Source organism: Clinocottus analis, unplaced genomic scaffold (assembly GCF_023055335.1).
Source record: "Clinocottus analis isolate CAN_PGR_092001 unplaced genomic scaffold, fCliAna1.0.p SCAF_6, whole genome shotgun sequence".
Taxonomy (NCBI): Eukaryota; Metazoa; Chordata; class Actinopteri; order Perciformes; family Cottidae; genus Clinocottus; species Clinocottus analis.
The window spans coordinates 7,703,872-7,724,807 of NW_027176218.1; the positions used below are offsets into that span (position 1 = coordinate 7,703,872).

The 20,936-nt window shown below is 39.5% G+C and overlaps 3 protein-coding genes across 5 annotated transcripts; 2 read left to right on the forward strand and 1 right to left on the reverse strand.

The window, feature by feature from the left end:
* Positions 1 to 74: 74 nt before the first annotated feature.
* clpxb (caseinolytic mitochondrial matrix peptidase chaperone subunit Xb) lies at positions 75 to 9,913 on the forward strand. Of its 2 annotated transcripts, XM_068603730.1 has the most exons (15): positions 75 to 373; positions 912 to 989; positions 1,977 to 2,137; positions 2,264 to 2,378; positions 3,382 to 3,536; positions 3,642 to 3,801; positions 4,797 to 4,838; positions 5,466 to 5,642; positions 5,720 to 5,884; positions 6,611 to 6,699; positions 6,872 to 7,036; positions 7,144 to 7,443; positions 7,814 to 7,906; positions 7,991 to 8,097; positions 8,234 to 9,913. In XM_068603730.1, exons 2-15 carry the CDS (start codon positions 935 to 937, stop codon positions 8,322 to 8,324), a joined length of 1,875 nt encoding a protein of 624 aa, XP_068459831.1. In that variant the 5' UTR covers positions 75 to 373; positions 912 to 934; the 3' UTR covers positions 8,325 to 9,913. The 2 variants fall into 2 exon arrangements, with proteins under 2 accessions (XP_068459831.1, XP_068459832.1); XM_068603731.1 differs by lacking the exon at positions 4,797 to 4,838 and having other exon boundaries at positions 76 to 373.
* A 503-nt stretch (positions 9,914 to 10,416) lies between these two features.
* On the forward strand, positions 10,417 to 13,318 carry LOC137803726 (ubiquitin-associated protein 1-like). The gene is made up of 5 exons (XM_068602440.1): positions 10,417 to 10,539; positions 11,022 to 11,681; positions 11,778 to 11,948; positions 12,472 to 12,573; positions 12,659 to 13,318. The coding sequence occupies exons 1-5, from the start codon at positions 10,417 to 10,419 to the stop codon at positions 12,791 to 12,793; spliced, it is 1,191 nt and encodes a 396-aa protein (XP_068458541.1). The 3' UTR covers positions 12,794 to 13,318.
* A 938-nt stretch (positions 13,319 to 14,256) lies between these two features.
* LOC137804471 (protein regulator of cytokinesis 1-like) lies at positions 14,257 to 19,485 on the reverse strand. 2 transcript variants are annotated; one of them, XM_068603734.1, is made up of 14 exons: positions 19,330 to 19,485; positions 18,780 to 18,912; positions 18,561 to 18,683; positions 18,238 to 18,471; positions 17,976 to 18,146; positions 17,711 to 17,860; positions 17,445 to 17,592; positions 17,211 to 17,347; positions 17,008 to 17,103; positions 16,446 to 16,592; positions 16,225 to 16,338; positions 15,988 to 16,098; positions 15,365 to 15,468; positions 14,257 to 14,764 (listed from the first exon to the last, which is right to left on the reverse strand). In XM_068603734.1, exons 1-14 carry the CDS (start codon positions 19,338 to 19,340, stop codon positions 14,719 to 14,721), a joined length of 1,725 nt encoding a protein of 574 aa, XP_068459835.1. In that variant the 5' UTR covers positions 19,341 to 19,485; the 3' UTR covers positions 14,257 to 14,718. The 2 variants fall into 2 exon arrangements, with proteins under 2 accessions (XP_068459835.1, XP_068459834.1); XM_068603733.1 differs by having other exon boundaries at positions 15,313 to 15,468.
* Between the last annotated feature and the right edge of the window lie 1,451 nt (positions 19,486 to 20,936).

The window sequence follows — 20,936 nt, forward strand, 5'->3', positions numbered from 1 at the left end:
TAAATGCTGACGTTGTCAGATCTAAAAACATTGGGATGGGTGTGAGCTGCATAGACGAAAGCGACGCCGCCATCTTGCTTAAACCCATTCACATTCATTACATCACGTCTGTTAGCTACTGTACCAAGAAGGCTACCAAGTAGCTAACCGGGTAACCGACCTAGTGCATAACAGTGTTACATCACTTTGGGTCGTGTCCCACCTGGGAAATATTGGCCGACGCTGACTGCTGTATGTGCTGTGATATCAGTCCGACACACTACTGACCCGTTAAATTAAAACAACAGAGCGAAAAGCGGTGGTGACTTTGCGCATTTGTTTGTTTGTTTTTCCACGAAGGGCTGTCGATACGCGACTGGTTTCATCGAGCCCTGTGAGTAAAACGGACATGTTGTCTCCAAATATTCTGGTGTTACGTTACTGTGAGAGTTCAGCTGCATGTCAGCATGCTAAGGTTAGCTCACGATACTTGTTAGTTTCAGGCCGTTCACATAAAGCCCTGCGAAGCACCGCCTGTCTGTCCGCCTGACGGTGTTTGTCACGTCAACTGGCAGAATCGTCAGGTAGCTCTGGCTTGGGCCTAGTTTAAGGGGCTATTTGATTTAACCCAACCAGCTATGTTGTTTATTTAGCCGTGTATCGCTGCCGTTAGACAGCAGGAAGTAACTGACCTTGGCCCAACACATGAATTAATGTAAAGAGTCATTTCAACGAGCTTTATTCCCACAGCAGCAAGCAGCTCTGGCGCCGCCACCTTCGTCAGTAAATGACCTGCTAATGCTAACAGTGACGTTGACGTTACGACACTACACGGCCATTCGTGTTTGCTCCTGTTTGTTAGCAACCGACCTGTGAAGATCGCCCTAGCCTTTCCTCATGACACAGTGTTGACTTTGTGTTCCTTTTGTCAGGATATTGAGCCAAACGAAGAGTTATGTCCTGCCCATGCACTTCGGCTGCCAGGTTGTTCCTAAACACTGCCCACAGAGGTGAGAAAGTGAGAGTACACATTGCACCACCTGGCTAACTGCTGCAGGACATTGTGCTAACGTTACTTGCTGCTGTTTGTGAAGTAGGTCTGCAGCTGTTCGTCTGTCACGTAATGCCAACTGCAGGTGGAAAAGTGTCTTAATGGCGGTTAAAAAGCTGTGAAGTTAACTGTTAACTTGCACACCCCAGCTTCTCATAGAGTTGTACAGTTGAGATTTTGCTTAAAGCGTGATAATACGTAAGGAAAACACAAATAATTTTATAAAACACAAAAAAGTGTGAAGTTAGCAATAGCTTAGCATACTTTTTACGTCAGCTAAAGCCCTTTACAATTACATAATACAAAATGTACAGCGACAGCACGAATGAACTCATTGCCCCAAACCATACACTGTTGCTCTCGAGATAATATGCTCTGTGTTCAACTGATATAACTACAGGCCATTATGTTGCTTTGTTGTTTACTTATTTGATGAGTTGCCAACTAATTAGGTGATCTGTCCCCAACTATGCATGGGCAACTAACCATTATTTTCATTATTCATTCATTTTGAGATTTTCTACGTGATTAACAGATCAATTTATTACTCTTTCAAGTGTACAAAATTGTGTAAAATGGCCATCACAGTATGTCAGAGCCCAAGATGGCAGTCCAAGGCAAAATATATTCTGTTTACTACTATACTGTATATGACAACGAAATATATCACATTGGAGATGCTGGTACTAGAAAATGTTTAATATGTTAAGCTACATACCAAGTATGGTTATTAAATACTTGCAGATTCATTTTCTCGAGATTTACAAATAGCTTGATCAGCTCTAGTTACATAACAAATGGGACCAGTTGGGGTAGTATTTGTTGTATAGGTCATCAAAAAATCTAAAATACCATAATAATTGTCATTCATTTCAAATGTATGTTCAACAAATTTAAAGACAATGCTTTTTGGAATAAAAAAATAATGTTGCTGTTGTATTTTCAGGATTATCCTGCTCCCGGATCCAGTTGTTTTCTCTGAGTCGTCAGGGGTCTCGGGAAACTTATTTACCCCCTCGGGTACGCGTGAGGTCGTTTTCAGAGGCCGCGGTCTGCTATGCCGCTAAAGATGGGACAACAAAGGACGGTGGAAGCGATGGTGGGAAGGTAATCTCCTGGAGGAGAAATATGATTTGTAACTCTATTTCCTCAGAGTGTTACACATTACTCTGTTAATGGAAGAGATGGTGGGTATGTAATTAAAATTGTGCTGACGCTGTTGTTTTTACACAGAAAAGCATCAGTGAGGCGAAGAGAGGATCTGGCTCTGGAGGATCAGGCAAGGGGGGAAGCCAGCTACGCTGCCCTAAATGTGGAGATCCCTGCACACATGTAGAGACCTTTGTATGTGAGTAAACTTCTTTATATTCGACAATCAGATTTACCAAGACATATGATCTGATGTGCATTTTAGGTGCAATGTTGATGTAGAAATCAAGATAAATGTTTGAAAGGGGAGGGATAAATAACCAATTTTTTGTTGAGTTCACACACACAAAAATTGCACAAAAAACAGACAGTTTATGAGAAACGTTTTGTTTTATGATTACGTAAAAAAGGCTTCATACAGTGAATATCCAACATTATTAGTGTAGAAAAACATTTGATTTACATTGTTGCAACATGCAGGAGGAAGGCGGAGAACAAGGAAGTAGATGTAGTTGTAAACTGGCTGACTAAAAAATAAATAAAAAAGGGAAATGGCAGCCGCAGCAGATTTGTCCAAATTTTCATTTTGGCTACAATTTAGTGTTGAAATGTGTCTTTTGTTATGTTTCAAACAAAGCGTTGAACCAGCTTTCACATATAGCTGTGGTACAAACAGTAGTGGTGGACTGAAATTGCTACAAACACACAAAATATAAATGGTACCCCACAAACAACCATTATAAGAAATGTCCTTGCATAGTTTGTCAAAATGCTGACCTGCAAATAAACACTGAGGAATCGGTTTCATTGTTGTCAAAAGCAGTGTCAGTGCAGCTTGGCCATGGCCGGCTAGCTGTCAAATTAAAGTTAATTCTAAAGAGATAATACATTTATATATGTTGAAAATAAATGTACCAGGGGAAATACCTATGCAGCATGCGTAACAGCAATTTGTTTTCCACATTTATCCTGTTCACAATATAGATAATTCAGCCAGTTTCCCTTTAGGTTAGGACCAGCAGCAGACCATTTTTGGCCATTTCTCCACTTCAGTACTATGAGTCCGCGCTTTTAGAGTTTAGTGTTATGTTTACGCGAGTCAGTTAATGATATGCAACCTGGGCAAGCTGTGAATGTCTCAAACATTTCTTTTCACCCGGTTGTGACATTCTTCTTTGTGTTGTGTGTTTATTCTTTTGTAGCATCAACACGATTTGTCAAATGTGAGAAATGTCATCACTTTTTCGTGGTTCTGTCTGAAATGGACTCTAAGAAGGGACTAAACAAAGAGCCAGAATCTGCTGCGGAGGCAGTGAAACTGGCTTTTGCACAGAAACCTCCCCCTCCTCCTAAGAAGGTGAGAAATTTAAGCAGGAAGTCAAAATATGCTTTTAAAGGACTCATTTAAATGTTACACATCCTAATAGTCCTGTTATAAAGTATAAATTGTTTTTTTCTTCAGATATATGCTTACCTCGACAAGTACGTTGTTGGCCAGTCTTATGCAAAAAAGGTGTTAGCAGTTGCAGTGTACAATCACTACAAGCGCATCTACAACAACATCCCTGCTGGCAGTCGACAGCAGGTGGAGGTGGAAAAACAGCCCTCTCTAACGCCTCGTGGTCAGTATTACTGTTGTCTATAGATATTGTTTAATTATGCTACTTATTGGTGGAACTCTCCTCCCCAGTTTTTCATTTGAAAACACCCTTACTGGTGTCCTTATGTTAAACTATTATTAGGTACATAATGTACATGTTGATTTGGTTTCCTCAGATCACTTTCACTAATCAATTCACTGTTGCCTTTCCACCCGCGTACCAAAGCATGGTCTGATAGCCGGTAAACACTGTAGTGCTTAAAAAAAGAAAAATAGTTCTTTTGTCAATGAAATGACTTTGTCACAAGGTCCGTGCTCTGTATCTTTTGTGTTTGGCCAAAACCAGTTTTACTCAAAATATATAGTGCTGAACTTTGACCTACTTCTGGGCTTCGTTTATGTTTTCATTTCATACTGGAGAGCAGAGACAAACAGCAAATATGGTGAGAGAGATTGAGGTGGAACGATATACGCTGGGAACTGTAATTTATAAGTTATTGTACATGCCATTGTTTGGTTTTTATTATGATTCTAGGATTTATCAAACATTATTTCAAAATGTAACTTAATTATGAAATTAAAAAATATCTAAAAACAAAGCCGTTCATTAAGCTTCTGATGAAGTAAACACAGAGATGCAGTTCTACAAGATTACACCTAGTAATAATTCATAATAACTTTGTTTCCATGCAAGTGGTGAAAAAAAACGTGTTCAATTGTTCTAGTTTGACACATTGAATCACTGAAATTTAGGGCACAATAGCTTTTATTTTCTACACATCAACATGTAACACAATTAAGTCATCGAGTCATTTACTCATAAAATCTAGACAAATAACTGACAAGAGGTTGCAGCTCTGGCCTTCATTTTTGACTTGTCTTGAATCATAAACTATATTATTTGGCATTTGTTCAATAACCATCTCACAACTGTGTAGACGTTTTTTCAGGACTGTAGCGATAATGTTATAATGGTAATGATAATATTGATTACGTACTTTCATCCTCTTCCTGTAGAACTAGAGATGAGAAGACGAGAGGATGAGTACAGGTTCACAAGTAAGTGATTGGTCCTCCTTACTGCTTTTTTATCAGAGGCCACTTAAAAAATCACAACACTTTAACTGCAATTTCTGTCTTTATTGTCATGAGTTGCACAAATGCCAAAATGTACAGACAGCTGTTACTCCTCAGAGCTTTGTTCAGATATTTCTAGTGACTTATTTATAGTCCTACTCAACCTGAATAAACATAACTTACTCATGAATAATTTAAATTAATCAATACATCAGATGATCGATCAATAAACCAGATGATGCAGTTCATTTTATTTGAGGAAATACAGCTCCAGTTGAGCAGCGACTATCGATTTACCATGCATAAAAAATTAGTTGAGAAACTGAAGCACAAAGAGTATATCTGTTAATCTTTGAGTGACCTGAGAATAGAACATCTGTACTTTTGCTGTTTTCAGTCCAGCCCTCCTCACTTGGTAATGCCACACAGACTTGCACACATATTTTAGCCCGCACAATTAAATGTTTCTGTGCACAGTTTGATCCATACACCACCAATGAATGGCTTGTGAAAAGTGAGCAGCAGTTCAAATGGAAAGCATTCAGTCTTTATAGTTTTTTTATTTTTCAATCACAACGCTAACCGCTGTGACTCTTGTTGTTGTTGCAGAACTGCTGCAGATTGCAGGGATCAGTCCTCATGGAAATGCTCTGGGAGCGTCTATGCAGCAGCAGGCCAGCCAGCAGGCACCTCAGGAGAAGAGGGGCGGGGAGATCCTGGACTCAACGCACACAGAAATTAAACTGGAGAAGAGCAACATCATACTTCTAGGCCCAACTGGCTCGGGTTAGTGTTCATTAAGACTTAATATGGACCTATCTTGTCAAAACAAATTGTATCATAATTTTTCAAAATTTTCACAGGCAAAACATTGTTGGCGCAAACACTGGCACTTTGTCTGGATGTTCCGTTTGCAATATGCGATTGCACAACACTAACTCAAGCTGGATACGTGGGAGAGGACATCGAGTCAGTTATTGCGAAACTCCTGCAAGATGCCAACTATTCAGTGGAGAAAGCACAACAAGGTGGGCAGAGGGAGTCTTAATGGGGATAGTTTTTGAATTGGCGTTAAGTTTAATTTGTTTCTATTCTCCATTAGCCAACATACAGTATAAAACTCTAGGAATAAGTTTGGTAGTAGCAAACCAAGTATTTAGATCCAGTCTGTTACACAATACTGAAAACTGTAGTAACATTGATAGAACCACCTTTACAGTGTTTACTTAAGTGTGTTCTCTAAAATATATAAGATAACCAAAAAATAAAAGTTTCTGCTGATGTAATATAAACCTAATAAAACAGTGCCTTGTAGAAAACCACTCGGTGAGACTTAACTCTTGTAAAGATTAATTCAGTTTACTTTTACGTCAATTACTTCATTATTCACCTTCCATCTGTTAACATGTGCTTTTTTTTATCACTTTTTAAACTTTCATTAATTACATAGGCAAAGACGATTTTATTGGCTTGATCTTGTTGGGTAAAAAAAACAATCGTGGATTAACAAAAGTAAACATCAGGTTTTCTTTTACAGCTGTGAAGTATCGCTGTTTTGCGACTGTTGACTCTCTTTTTTTTTTTAAATTCACATTTGAACCTTTTTTATTAAATGATTAAAAATGACTTATCTTTAGTATTGTGTGAGCTCAAATCTGAAGCAAACATAGGATACATTTATGCACAAATGGTTTATTAGAGAAAGAAACTGTCTGATGATAGACTGTCATGGCACTGTCCTTATATTTGTCCAGGTATTGTGTTTCTGGATGAGGTGGATAAGATTGGCAGTGTGCCTGGAATCCATCAGCTGAGAGATGTAGGAGGAGAGGGAGTCCAGCAGGTCAGTCGTTTTGTTTATAGAATTTATATAATCAGGGACAATACAATTGTGAGTGTGGATTAAAAAAACACAGCAGCAGATTTCCCTTATTTACTGCAACTAGTTTACAGTTTCATTTCCTCTTCCATATTCCTATATTTGTTGACCTAACCTTGTATCTTCTCTCTGTCAGGGGTTGCTTAAACTCTTGGAGGGCACAATTGTCAATGTTCCTGAGAAAAACTCCAGGAAACTGAGAGGAGAGACAGTGCAAGTGGACACAACAAACATTCTGTTTGTTGCTTCTGGTGCTTTCAACGGACTCGACAGAATTATCAGCAGAAGAAAGAATGAAAAGGTAAATTCAACATATCTCACACTGACTGTCAGCAGACCTTCAGTCTACACGCCTGTTTGTCTTTATTCCTGCCTCTAATGTGATCCTCTTGTTTCATGACTCTTCAGTATTTGGGTTTTGGAACTCCCTCCAACATGGGAAAAGGGCGTCGCGCAGCGGCTGCCGCAGACTTGGCCAACACCACCGGTGAGACGGACACAGTGGCAGAGATCGAGGAGAAGGATAGGCTGCTGAAGCTCGTCGAGGCCAGGGATTTGATCGAGTTTGGAATGATCCCGGAGTTCGTTGGTCGTCTTCCTGTAGTCGTGCCGCTGCACAGCCTGGATGAAGAAACGCTCGTCCGAATCTTGACTGAACCACGCAACGCTGTGGTGCCCCAGTATCAGGCTCTGTTCAGCATGGACAAAGTAAGGATTCCTATATAGTGGGTACTGCAGTGCACTGTTATGCTCAGACAGGCAGAAGCCCCCTCATTCATTTGAATGAGAACACTGCTCAGTAGGGCTTCCACTGCGGGAGCATTGCCTCAGCTGTTGCCACAACGCAATGTAGCGTCATCTAGTCAAATGCCTGCAAGGGCACATTCCTGTTGGGTGTGAAATTACCACAGTATTTCTACTAGTACATGGATTATTGTCTAACTGGTACCTGAAAAGCAATTGTATCAGACCTACAGGAAAATAACATGTTTGTGAAAATGTTATCTGTATGTGTTTATACCTGAACGACTGCATATTTAGAACTGATATGAATCTACGTTTTTTTTGTTTCTCTCAGTGTGAACTCAATGTGACTCCAGGTGCCCTGAAGGCCATCGCCAGGATGGCTCTGGAGAGAAAAACTGGAGCTCGTGGGCTCAGATCCATCATGGTACTTGATTTTTGCCATGAGTATTATACTTGCATGTTTATGTTGATGTAGCACAATAATTAAATTTGTCCTCATTTCATATAGGAAAAGCTCCTTCTCGAGCCCATGTTTGAGGTGCCACAGTCCGACATCATGGCTGTTGAGCTGAACCAAGAAATTGTCCAAGGAAAATCCCTACCGAGATATATCCGGTCAGTATCTCTCCGCTCGCAGTGCAATGCTACCATTGTGTTACGTTACTGATCAGAGAGCTTAAGCCGAGCTCACTGGGTGTCGCCAATGTTGTGTTGTTTGAAACATGAATTGGGGTTTCTATTTAAATTTCAGATCCCCGGCAAAGGAGTCTTCAGAAGAGGAATACGACTCGGGCATTGAGGAGGAGAACTGGCCTCGGCAGGCGGATGCTGCTAACAACTGAACCCATTTCACCTAAAGACAGTCTGTGAAATCATTAGATCATTATGAACCTTTTGAAACCCACTCTGGATTTTACTATGGCCCCTGACAAACAAGCTGCGGACTCTGTAGTAGAGGTAAAGGATTGTTATCCTGATGAACAAGTTAAGAGTGCAACAAACTTTGGTCCCATGCATCAGATGTTAATTCTCTAGAGGTGCACTCACAAGGTGGACCTTCATGAAATATTTCAATCTCTGGGGATTGTTAACATTTTATCTATATAAAGATAATGCAATTTTATTCACGACAGGATTTGTAGCTAGTATATTTCTTTTCTTTTTTTTTGTGGTGATGGCTGTAACGGCAAAGGAAGCAAATGGAAATTATGGGATCATACTTTACGCTTGAGAAGAAGTGGCACTGAGTAAGTGTAGATATGATGGCAACGTGTCATATAATGCCTTGTATCATAAGGGCATAATATTCCATGAGCACATTTTTTTTGTATGTCTTTACCACCATTGTAGAAATGGTGCTCACAGAAAACACAAGAATCTCAGACGCTGCTCAGGTGGAATTTGTAAGCGGTTTGTAAGACATGACTTATAATTAGGAGAACACATTGTGTTTAACGCACCAGCAAACTAAACAAAGCAGATGTTAAACAACGGTGACCTTTTTTAACAGCCAGAATGGTTATTTTTCAGTGTTTTGCTTCCACTTGTAGCCCACCATTTAGGGAACGTGTTCACGTCCTGGCCCGATCATCACAGGAGTGGATCATTACGCTGTCTCTCAAAGCAGGATTAGCAGGTTGCCAGGTAACTGTGAAGTGTTATATAGTTATCCTTGGATATATTTATTAGTAGATATCCTCCAACATACAGTACATGACTAAATCTTTTTTTTAATTGGATATTAAAGCTAAATTATCGTGATTCAAATCATAATTGGACAAAAGTTGTCTGGATCCCGCTCAAACCCTGCTTTGTCAGACATAAGGTATTTTTATTTTCGTTGTGCGTGCCTCAGCGTTGGGAACCCACCTGAGTTAGTGATACAATCCTATCTCTCAATACACACGTCTGTAATCAAGCCTAAATGCTCTCTGACTGAACCACGCTGCTGTACTCTTTAAAATGCTGTTTGTGCTTTAAATTGAGATTAAACTAGATCCGTTCTCATTGCTTTTAAGTTTCCTTTTCTTTCAGTTAAGTTTAAAAACTGCTTTTCTGTTTTCAGAGGTCTGTTACAGTACCTGTAACCTCTCCCCAGTTTGTGGATCTGAAATTATTTGTGATTGTTGAAAATATATAAATAAAATGTAAATCTATGTACAGAATTTTATTTGTTCTTTGCCTTTAAACTTGTCTGCAGAACAGGATGTAATCTTGAAATTGATTAGGTCACTAGGGTCATTGTGACAAAATGTTTTCTCAGATGTTCTCAACACGTGGATCAATAAAATAGGAAATTAATGTCCTAGACATCACAATGTTGTTCTACCGTGTTACGCTGTCGCCCTTTATGTAATCGGTTAATCTCTGGAATGTATTGTGCTGTTCTTTTGTTTCTCAATACCTCAGCAATCTCTAATCCCCTTTCAGATCCAGATGAATTTACAAAGTCACACTGTCTGAAACATGGCTTTGAATATATAAGGAAAATAGGAAAAGATTGACAAATAAAATTAAAAAAATATATATATGTATTGGTGGTTTAATAGCAAAACACAAAATAATAATTTCATCTATTATTGGAGCAAATTATTATTTTTTTTTAGCATTACTCTAATATATATTTCTGTGTGTACATGTTTCAATTCTCCATTATTTGTACTGTACATGTGCAGGTTGGATTATAACAGGTGTCTGTGGGGTAATATTGGTAAACAACTCATCAGCTGATGTCAGAGGCTTAGTTATGAAGAGGCTTATCGCGTATGTCACCTTTTGAGTAAGTCATTTACTCCAACCACCCATCAACGCTTCAGAGGGCTGTGAATCGAAGAGAATAGCGGTAAGAATCAATACAACTACAATAAAGTTATGTTCTGATAATATGAAAAACAAGAACTTGTTTATTTTGATGCAGGTTATTTGTTGGTGACTATGAGCACGCTGGAGGACGTCCCGTTTCAGAGCCTCCTGGGTCCACTGGAGGAGGCCGTGCAGGTTGTGACGGCTCCAGATATCACGATACCAGACTGCCGCCGGATACTCCGAGACACTAAGGTCACACATCCAAATGAACGTTCACATTCACAAGTTAATGTCTTTCTGGGATCTATTTATCAGCAGTGATCTGTTTCACTTGGTTGCTTTCAGCTTTCTATTCCTAATTAATCATCTGTTAAATTGTTGGGAATATGTAGTTTAAAAAAACAAAAACACTTATTACTAATACAATTTGTGTTGGAGCGCTACTGCTATGCACAACAACATCAGAATTGTCACAGCCCAGAAAAGTAAAACCCATATAAATATCACCCACATCAAAAATACATATTTTACCTCTTACTTGAAGTGCTATTTATCACACTTATCTTTGAGAAGAGGCAGAGACTTTTTGTATTGTGCAAACTGTATTGTGCAAACTGGCTAAGTCGTGCATTACAATACAATGCAATGCTGCTATTTTAAATGTTACCAGTAACACGTGTGCTTTCTTACTATGAACAGTCAGGTGTTGCTGAAAATCTCTATTTTTACTCCAGTATGACTTCAACCTGGAGAGGTGTCTCTTAACTGGGCAACAACTAGTCTGTCAGACCCCGTCCTGCCCCCCCTACTGCCTGATGTTCAGCAGCCCTAAGAAGACCCGCAAAGCCAATCGCAGGAGCGGCGACTCATGGTCCCCGAGCCTCCGGCCCCGCAGTCACAGCCTGAACTCTGCAGACACTCGCTGGCAGCACTATCGCACCGTCAGGTATTATATCTCTGACTCTGAGGATGAAGATGGTTACCATGAGGATAACGAGGCCTCCTCTACTGAAGACACACCTCGCTCCATCAAGAGCAGAGAGCGGCCCCGGAGTGCTGCGCCCAAAGACCAACTATCCAGAGTCAAAGACATGCACCAGGGTCCTTCCACTCACCACTGTCCGCCTGCCTCACCTCGGAGCCTCAGAGGCCCCAGAGGTTCTTTAATGGGTCTTCAAGACAGCAGACAACCTCTGCGAGCACTGGAGCAGCACAGGTTCCTGCAGGCCAGCCCCCTCCCCCACGGGCAGAAGACCAGCAAAAAGAAGAGCCGTTCACAGAGTTCTTTGGGCAGAAAATACTCCCAAAACACACCACCCGCTCCCTCTCCACCCAGGCTGCACCAGCAGCGACCCTCCTCTGCTGGGCCAGTTGTCACAAACTACAGACAGAAGGTTCTTTTCTTTCTATTCGTGTCTGAGAAAAATATGAACAATATATTTTCTTTTTTACTTCCATTGCATAACCCACTATTCTTCCCTTGGCACCAGGCACTGAGGATGGGTGGCTCTCGTGGGGTTTTCTTTGACTCAGCAGCAGAGTTGTTGTCAGCACTCAGCCAGGAAGAGAGGGAGCTACTTGAAACCATCACAGAGAAGGGCTACCCTTTACGCACAGCTATTTTGGCTCTGCAAAAGACAGGCTATCACAGCCCAGAAAAGGTAGGCACCACTTTTTAATGTTGTTGGTAAATCTCGAGGATTTGTCGGTTCTCTTTGGCTTCACTTATGACAATAAGCGATAATAGCAGTTGTGTGTTTAGGTCTTATTTCAAAGATCCAAACAGTGTCGTATAGCTTTTCCCCAGTTCTTGAGACTGTAATCACTCTGAACACAATTACCATTGTGTTCTGAGTGATTTAAATGAAAGGCTTTGAGATAACAGATCGTTAATGGTTTAATACATAAATACCCTTCAGTTGCTGCATGCTTGATAGTTATAAAATCTAGAATAATTAATCAAACCTGCATTTATATTTGTTGGAGTAATTGGGGAAAAAACATGTTGGCTCAAACGTTGGCAACCAAGATGTTGTTAATCATAGCAGACCTGTCAAGCATTGATATTTAAACAAGTCATTTAAAACCCTATACAATTACCTTGAGATCTAACTTTTTTGATATTTGTATGTCATCAAGACCCAGCATGCCATTCTCAATTATTTGTCCCTTTTGTATCAACAGATCCTAAAATACCTGGTAGCCAGTGATCGTCTGTGTGAGCTGGGTTATGACGAAGCTCAGGTGGAGGAGGCCTTGGAGATGTTTCAGAACTGCGAAAGCAAGGTGAATCAGTGGCTTGTTGCTAAAAGGCTGCAAAAAGGCCACAACCAGTGGCGTGCATCATCACTTACTTTACATTTTATTTCAGGCTGCTGAGTTCCTGCGTCTCCTGACTCAGTTTAATGAGATGGGCTTCCAGCAAAATGCCATCAAAGAAGTGCTGCTTGTTCATGAAAATCACCGCGAGAGGGCTCTCGAAGAACTCATGACACGCATGGCTTAAACGGAACATCTTCTCCAATATTGTGTGTGAAATGTACTATTTATACAGAACGTACTAAACTACATGTGGTCAAAACAATGTACCGAACAGATACTGCCTTCTGACTTATTCCAACTAACACAGGATTAACAAAAAAACCTGTGCAACGCAACCATTTAGAAGCCTTTGAAAGGTCTTGAGCGAAAATCAGAATCTTCGCTCATATGGAAAAAATAAGTAAAAATGTCAAAGTCAAACAATTTAAATATACAGGTTGAGGTGTGTGCACTCACTTTTGCCACCTTTTTCATTTGACTTGTTTTCAGACTAGGCGACCACAGCAAGAGCAAAGGGAAACACACATGCACTGTACAATGAAATTAAAAATACATTCTCAGTACAGTCATACAAGGAATTTCCTCATGCATGGGTCCAGAACATCACAATATTGTGTAACTTGATTTTATCCATATATAGAAGAAGCCGTTCTATCAACTGACAAATCAAATTAAGGAAGTTCACTTGAATAATATCTATATTTGAGTTTTCTAACTGGACTGAATTATAAATAGTTTTCTTTCCTCTTAAGTAAAATATGGGCTGCATTTAAAAAATAAGTTGCATATGAGGAAGCTGTTTCTTAAAATAAAGTAATTTTGGAAAAATGAATTGAATGCAATTGTTCATTTGGGTGAGAAACAATGTCATGTACAGAGACTTTGTGTTTTAGCTCTATCATTGTTGGACAGTGAATGCATGCGTTAGGATTCAGCTCGTACTGAGCTCATTTTGTTACACGTCTTCATTTCAGATTTGAGTATTGTTGGTTTGCGTCCCGTGAACAACATAAATAAGAGTCTGCACATTCTTGGTGAAAGACTCTGGTCTTGTTGTCCGCTTCACTATTAAGAACGCCATATGAAATAACTGACTCACGTATCACTCAATTATGTTATCGGAACACGCATATCTGATTGGCTGAGAAGCATCACGTGATACAAGTTACAAGGCATGCAATTAAAAATTGTCAGAGCTGAGCAATCTAACCTACAGCAGCCATCAGGCTGTTAAAACATGTGAATTGTGTCAGTGATGTGACAAAAGTGATTCTACCTTGCAGACAGGCGGTTTCTGAATGGAGGACTGGCACACGGTTCCCCAGAGGCCATACTTTAGTCTTATTGGAAATCATTTGGTTGGGACAAAAGTGCACATTTGTCTTTTGAACAAGGTGTTGCCCCACTAGCTGTTGGATGTACTCACAAAATTTCACTCCATAGACAAGGAACACCTTACAGTTGTATGCACTAAGATACAGGAAGCAGAGAATTTTGAAATACTCAAACTATCAAGATTGATAAATAGTAATACATACTTTTGAGATTGGGGTGCATTGTACTATAAACATAAAACCTTTGCAAGCAATTTACCCATTGGGGCTCAAAAGACAACATTCAGAAAAAATTACAAATGACACAAGATCCTAAATAGGTATCTTAAATGTTTATTTACAACTTGATTTTAAAAATAATACCCTGAAGAGAAAAATTTGCTGTCATACCAGCTGGAGGAATAAAACCCATGGTGCATTGGCTCGCTACACTACTAAAATATAGTAAGCATCTAGATATGGTTAAAGTTTTATTTAAAACGCTGTAGCCCTAAAAATAAAAATGTAAAATAAAAAGCCACAACCGATTTGTTACAATTATCAGTAACTTGCCACAGGCAGCAGAGAAAACAACTAACCCTGGAACAAAGCCTCAAGAAGACAGAATTGATAGAGACTTGCAGTGTTTACTCAGACTGAAATATTTACATTTTTTGTAAGAAGTTAACATTAATGTTCCCTCGTCCACGATTTGAATACTACAGCATAGCTGGAGGGCTTCTGGCGCCGGAGCAGCGTACTTGACCCCATCACTGATGATCAACAGTGGAGTTCATCAGTTCAGGCTTGACATTGGATTTAGACGCCGTCGAGAAGTCTCTCTGTTGAGAAAAAGGGAACATTTCTGTGTCAGTATCTTTTTACATTGAAGGAGTGATGTGGCGTGGTAATGCCACTACATTTATATTTGTGTGTGTAATTTGGTGGCGTTAAACTATCGCATGGAGAACAAGTGGTTGAGTCTTTGGTATGTCAGGAGTTGTTTTAAGCATTTACAGTTAAAGATTATATATTTTTTTATTTTTTAACATTTTCTCAGGAGTCAAAACAATCTGCTATGTGCATTTGTTGTCTTAATGGTCCAAAGCTATGAATTGATGCAGATTAGTTTTCAACATTATGCAAGTCTTGCAAAGGCATATGTTGCTGCTTTTTAGTTGCTTCATTTGATATACACAAATTGTTACTCTTATTGTTATTCTTGTGCAAATGACACAGTAATACAAAATGTAAACAACAGTTGGAAAACCGTTTTAGCTCAGTGATTCCATTTGGTTAACCATATAATCTTACATATTGCTTTTTGTGGCAATTTATACATGTTAGTGGACTTTTAAATGAACTAACAGATGTACAAAACTGCAGTTACCTTAAAATCTGAATAGTTAAGGGTGAAGGTGTGATCTAGAGTATCCTGAGACCTTGGTGTGCCACTTGGAGTGTTTCTTAGATGAGAGATGTTTTCCTTGTTTCTGTCTATTGCACGGGGAGCGTTTCCATGTCCGGGGGTTCGCAGGCCAAAACCCTACAACAAGAACATGATGATTATGTGCTTTTTGGCCAGCTTCTTCATTTGACTTAAATTCAGACTAAAAAGAATCACACACTTAAACTGTGCGATAAACTAAAAAAGATCTATAGCATCACACATTATCAGTACACCACCGCAAAGCTGGCACATCAAAGTATCACAAGTGTAGCTTTTGTGAGAATAACCCAGACACGTAAGTATCATATACAATCAGGTTTTTTTAATTCATCATTAAGCTGAGCACAGGGGCTGAAGTATGCCTTTAAAAAAGTTACAGTATAGTACTCCACAAAAATGGTATGGTATACAATAAAGCTTTCATGACAGCAAGCTACAAAACAGTCTTGGTATAGTATGCCATACATGTTTTTATTTTATTTATTTATTGACATAAAGAGGTTAAGATAAAGATTAAATTAAGGGAGTTTTGTGCAACCAGCAAGAGATACAGAGCTAAGCAATTTAACCTTCAAGGTCCATCAAAAATATTTTAAATTTGGACTCTGATTCTACCTTGCTGGCAGACAAAGGTGGTCTCTGGATGGAGGACTGCTGGCACATGGTTCCACCGAGGCGTGCAGAAAGGATGCTGTTCGGAGTGCAGCTGGTTGAGGTGCAATCGAGCTAAGACGACAAAGGAAAACCAGTGGGTCAACGTTTGCATGTATTCACTCAACAGGTTACAGTCAGTGTCACTCTGCACATGCAATAATGAAACACAAAGCAAATAAACCCGCAGCCCCGTCTTACCCTTTTTACTTTTCCAGGTGTGGGAGTCCCCACCAGCCGCCTTTTGGATGGGGTCCTCACCACCGATGTTCCAAATTTCATGTCTTCCTGTGTCTGTTTTGTTTTCTTCATTTGCTAATTGACACACACAAAGAAGAATGTAGTCATATTTCCAATCCTTTTGAGACAAGAACATTTAAGACTAAAAGATTTTTATTTTATTCATCCAAGTGAAAACACACCCTCTCCAGTTTTTCGCTCTCCTTTTCAGAATGGTGTTGCTCCCACTGTAGCTGCACGTACTCGAGAAATTTCTGTCCATTGACTAGGAATTCGTTGCCATGCTCCTCCTCCCATGCATCAATTTGGGCTTTCAGACTCTTTTCCAGCTGGAACAAAAAGGAAACCTTTTATTTTGTTGACGCGTTCACATTTCCTATTGACTATCAGTCTACATTACATAACAACCCCAATTTCTAAAATGCCCTTTGTCACGAAGGGCATCTGGTGCCTACAATTTTGCACATGACCAAGAGTGAGATTATTATTGTTTGAGCATCCCCACCTGTTGGCCAAAATCAATAATGCACCAACAACCGGAGAGTGGTTTCCACTCCCCACATATGGTTCGCTTGAGCTCATTTGTTTTATTGCTAATGAATCTAAATTTGACTTTTAAAGGATTTTAAATCCAAACCAACAGCTTTTTTACAAGCATATAATTGATTAAATTGCAATCCTGATTTAATATTAACGGAACACGTAGAACATGTCAATAAACACTATGTTTAAACATTTCCTCACCTTAGGCAAACTTTTCTGCATGTCAGATCTCAGCTTCGCTTCTTTCAGAAGGTTTCCACCTCTGTTGTTGAACCTCGAGGGGTCATTTGCTTTTTTCTGAGACAGGTACATACCACACATTTACACACCAACCACAACATTTACACACCAAGATACATTTGTTTAAAATACCTCTCCGCTAAATTTATGAGAACAGTACTTACATCAAGTTCCAAGTACAAGGTCCAGTTCTCCTGCCACTTTGTGACTCCATCAAAGAGTTCTCTGTGGCTCTCGTAACACATCTTCAGGGTTCTGACCTCTGCCTCGTGCAGGCTGAGAAGCTCTTCAGTAAAATCATCTGGTGAAATAAAACACGCATTCAGAACACACTCTTTGTGATGATCAACAGCATATAGTCTGTGTACGAGCATTGTCAATATAAAACACATTTTTACCATCATGATATGGAACAAACGCTTGCTGTTGTTCTTGGCTGTAAAAGCATTTCTCCCAGAAAAGAGCAATCTCAGCTCTGATGGCCCCAATGACAGTCGCCATGCTCTGCATTTTCAGCAACTCCAGACGCTGTACCTCAGCCTGAAGCTGGAAAGACAGAACGCTCATTATTAAAATGGGTTATGCAAGTGTTTGGTGACCCGACACACCAATACAATTTCTCAAATCAGTTAATTTGAATGACCACATGAGGTAGATTTCTTACTGCCTCGATGTTTCTCTTCTTCGACATGACCATATGCTCAGAAAAGGCTTCCCTCTCCTCTTGGGGAATCTGAAGTCTTTCCCACAGCTGCTGGATCTTAGAACGCAAAGCTGAACAAAGGTGCTTTTTCTCAGCTTTGTGGTCTTGTAACTGGAAGGAGGAATACCAATCATACATCCATTATAAAATGAAACAGCCCATGATATTGTAGAGTTAAATTAGAATCAGAACAACAAACATCTAATGTCAAAAATTACAAAATTACCTGTCCGAGCAGTAGTTTCAAAGAAGCAATGTTGTCATTTGACAGACAAAATGCCTCCCCATCCTCACACATCACATCCATTTCAAAGCTTGTCTCTGGGTGTCGCTCGAGATCATCCATGCATTCAACAATCTCCTTTTTGATGGTTACAAATTCATCATGACGACGTTTCTGAAAGAAGAAAAAGACATGGCAGGTTAACTTACAACCCTAATTTAAAAAAAAAGACACTTAGTGATTAAGACCAGAATGTCAGTTACACCTTCTCTTTGGTCAGATCCTCCAGATAGGCATGATACGTCTCAAGTTGCTTCAGTGATGGGACGGAGTCTTGATCGATGCAAAATGGGGTCGTGCACATAATATCACAGAGCTCACGGTCTTTGTCAATGAAGCTCTTAAGCTCTTCCATTCTTCGCTTCTTGTGCTCCCTCATCACCTCCAGACGTGTGCGGCTATTCTTCTCCATCTGCAATATGGTGCAGCCATCTTTCTCCTACGCAGGAATCCAGAAGATTAGCCCAAACATTCCGAATTTTCCCAAACAAACAGGTTTCTGAAATGCATCAGACAAAAAGACTGTACCTCAAAGGGGGGCAGCTGAAGTTCACTGCACAACTTATTAAGTTCCTCAACAAATGCATGTATGGTTTTCAGTAATCTATTCTTGAGCTGCTCTTCTTCTACAATCATTAGGTCCAGGAGACCCTGCAGGACGAGAGAACAAATGATAAGTGTTAATTTGCTATTTTGTACGGTCAAAAAACAAACTGGGAATCAAATCGAAATAGATCTGAGACTCACTTTAATGTGCTTGTGAACATCATTGGTTCTCTGTACACGTTGTTCTTCTGGAATCCCGATTTCATCCCAAATGTCTTGAAGTCTGACCTGGGCTCTGTTGAGGTAAGCACCACACTCTGCTGCGTGTACTTCACTGGAAACAAAAACAGTGGTGAGAGTTATGTTTCTGTCGGCTCAACACATGTTACCAGTAAAACCAGTACAATAGTATTTGAGCCCTAATGAGCAAGTTAGAAATGGGTATCTGAATTTTAGTAGAGAGCTAACTGAGCAAGCTAACGTTAGCTTCCGGAAGCAATAGCTTTCGTTGTAAACGCAAGAAAAAAATACCACATCGAGTCTGAATGATTAAACCTAATAATCATTCAAAACGTGCAATTGCAGCATACAAAGAGGGGACATCCATCTCAACTCGACATTACAGTAACAGTTACGCCAGCTAAGCTAACTAGCTTAGCTGATCAGCAGACAAGATTACAAACTGACAATTCATGTTAACATGACGCTAAACAATTGAAGCTCGAATTCATTTAAATGTTAGATTACTCACCTCACTCTCATGTTACCACCGCAAGCTTACAACAAAAAATAAAAAAAATAATCTTCCTTCACGCAAAAGCGGCCTTTTAACAAAAATAAACGACAACCGACGATTGTCGGTCCGCTGCTCGCTTGTCGACTCGACGGGTTTGAAATCTGCACCAAAACGCCGTCTGGGCTCTGATTGGCTGCTTCGACTGACGAGCAGGAAGCTTTTCAGGGGGCGAGGCTTCATCGTTTCAAATGAAACCGTTTTGAAAGCGATGTCCGTTATTTTGATATTGAACCCACGGAACATGTTGTTTTTAGCTGTTGCTTTTATGGAAACAAATGGGAGAATAGACAAGATAATCTGTCGGCCCCCAATCACTTGTAGATGTAATTTATGGATGGCATAATAGTATATACACAAAGTCAAAATTTAGGAAAACGAAATGCTTTTTGTAATTCATTTCCCTTATATGATAAATCCTGTGTCTGAAATCTCCAAAATAACTGCTAAGAGGCGTAATATTGCACAAATCATACGACCTGGAGTGTACCAACCTTTAATGTAGTTTTGCATTGTTTATTTTCATTATTTACAATTCATGCACTTACCGATATTGTCATCTGTTTGTTATTGTTTTAATTGGGATATTGTATTTAATATTTTACGACTCAGACATAAAACATATGTAATACTGTGTTCCACATGATTACTTCTAATACAATACTCAATATATCAAAAAGGAATACATCATTTTTAAAAGTACAAAAAGTAATATTTTTCTATTGACATGGTGTAAAATATTCTACTGATATTAGGGAGTCCATCACAATGCCAGTGGTTCCCCCTTTGTGTTTTGAGGTAATTGCAATGGAGGAGCATTTATTGTTAAGTTTATGCTGTTTATGTAATGTAATCATGAAGACAAAATAACTGTCGACAGAGCAGTTATCTGTCTTTATCTTCATCCTATTGGTTTCAGACCATGATTCTTGTCTGTGCTTCTCAGTACATTTCCATCTGCTGACCTAGCCACTGTTTGCTCTGTATCATTTGTCATATCTGTTTTTGCTTTAGGTGTTGTCTATGAATATATATTTTCTCCTATGTGTGAATAGCATACTTGACATTTGCCTTTGTGGGTAACTATTGTGTATCCTATAGGTCTGCATGGAGCAGATGTTGGGGTCATGGGCAGGCCTTGCCAGCCTAAAGCCTTTTTCGTAGGTAGGCTACAGATCACAAATTCACAATCAGCTTGCAATTATATTTTCTTTTCTATCTATCTGACGTACAAGTCTCTACTACTAATTATCTTTGTCTATTCATTACTATTTGCCACAGCTGTTTACCGTATACATACATCTTTTGCTCTTTCCTTTTTTCCCATTTTAATTAGGGTTCAAAACAATAAGAAATTAATTAGCAGTCATGTGGCTCAGCTCGACCTCTCAAGTTTTGCTGAATTAAAAAATGGCCACACCATGCTCGAAAATATACACATACCAGCTGTCGCCCAAAACATGATTTGTGTGTTTAAAGATGGAATAAGTTAATAGAGATATTCATGACAAAGGATTATGTAAAAACAGTGTTGTTGTTTTTTATATGTCACTTATGTTTAATAA